The sequence below is a fragment of the Tarenaya hassleriana genome, unplaced genomic scaffold, assembly GCF_000463585.1.
Source record: "Tarenaya hassleriana unplaced genomic scaffold, ASM46358v1 Cleome2263, whole genome shotgun sequence".
NCBI lineage: Eukaryota > Viridiplantae > Streptophyta > Magnoliopsida > Brassicales > Cleomaceae > Tarenaya > Tarenaya hassleriana.
Genome location: NW_010965594.1, coordinates 1 through 1,205, shown reverse-complemented (window position 1 = coordinate 1,205; position 1,205 = coordinate 1). Strand labels below are relative to the sequence as shown.

The 1,205-nt window shown below is 42.3% G+C and overlaps 1 protein-coding gene across 1 annotated transcript; it reads left to right on the top strand.

Annotated features, from left to right (window-relative positions):
• Nucleotides 1-545: 545 nt before the first annotated feature.
• Nucleotides 546-1,199, top strand: LOC104815195 (probable glutathione peroxidase 5; the record flags this gene model as incomplete). Its single annotated transcript, XM_010543510.1, has 3 exons — nt 546-817; nt 909-985; nt 1,103-1,199. Coding segments are annotated over exons 1-3 (234 nt in total), but the record flags the coding sequence as incomplete, so codon positions are not given.
• Between the last annotated feature and the right edge of the window lie 6 nt (nt 1,200-1,205).

Below are 1,205 nucleotides of genomic sequence, written 5' to 3'. Positions count from 1 at the left end.
TGGGGTTGAGGTGGGTCGTAATGTGGCAGAGAGAGAGAGAGAGAGAGAGAGAGAGAGAGAGTAGGACATGACGAAGTCAGTGTGTGTACATAACGTGTTTCTCTAATCCAAGCCTCGCTTCTTGTGCGAAGTGCAAAAGAGCAGGAAGAGGAAGAGGAGGAGAGACTGGGAGGAGTTTGTACCTACAAATACTACTGAGGCTCTTCCTTTCGGGCTTCCACTCCATCCTCTGAATATATTTATTGCTTTGTTTTGGTGAAATACTTTGTTGTCTGTGATGAGTTTCTTCTAGGGGATAAAATTAGGAATATTTATGTGAATTCAAATCCCATAGAATAGAATAACGGCGCCTGGAGTTGCTCCACTCCAGTCTTTCCTCATTCGTGTCTGCGTCCGTTGGTCCTATTGAAAGAAATGTGGATATATATGACTCTTATTAGTTTGCTAGTCATGTTATTATTCAACGGTCCAACTCATTTCTCAATTATAGATGCATCTTTTGTGCCAAAGAAATCTCCAAATTTTTTTTTTAAATGATTTTTGCAGCTAATTGAAGGAGTGGTGTTGTGGGTGGGAGGAATAATGAGTTAGATTAAAAAAACAAATCAGAAGCGAAGGGCGTCAACGTCGACGCTTCTTTCGTCTTCTATTTGAGAGCATCCCCAAAATTTAGAAACTTTTGAAATCCCTCTCCTTGGGTTTTCTCTGCGTTGCTTCGTCGTTCCAGAAACGCAGAGGGAGAGAGAGCTCCGGCGTGATGGGTGCTACTTCTTCTTCATCGGTTTCCGAGAGATCCATTCATCAATTCACCGTCAAGGTGGATCGCTTCATTATCTTTTGTTGTATGTCGAAATTTGGCTGGAAAAGATTATTTCTTCTCTGAATTTGGGATGGTTTTGGGAAATCAGGACAGCTCCGGCAAGGACTTCGGCCTGAGTAATTATCAAGGGAAGGTCCTTCTCGTCGTCAATGTCGCTTCCAAATGGTCCGTCTCCTTTCTTCCTATCGAGATTCATTCTCTTGTTTTTATTTCTCCTATGTAGGTTATGGGATTAGTAGAGTGGTTAATCTATATGGTGTGGTTTGCGATTGATAAAAACAGCGGTTTCACCGAATCCAATTATACACAGCTCACCCAACTCTACTGCAGATACAAGGACAGAGGTCTCTTCCCTCCTCCTCTTTTTGTTCCCTTGAGAGTTTTG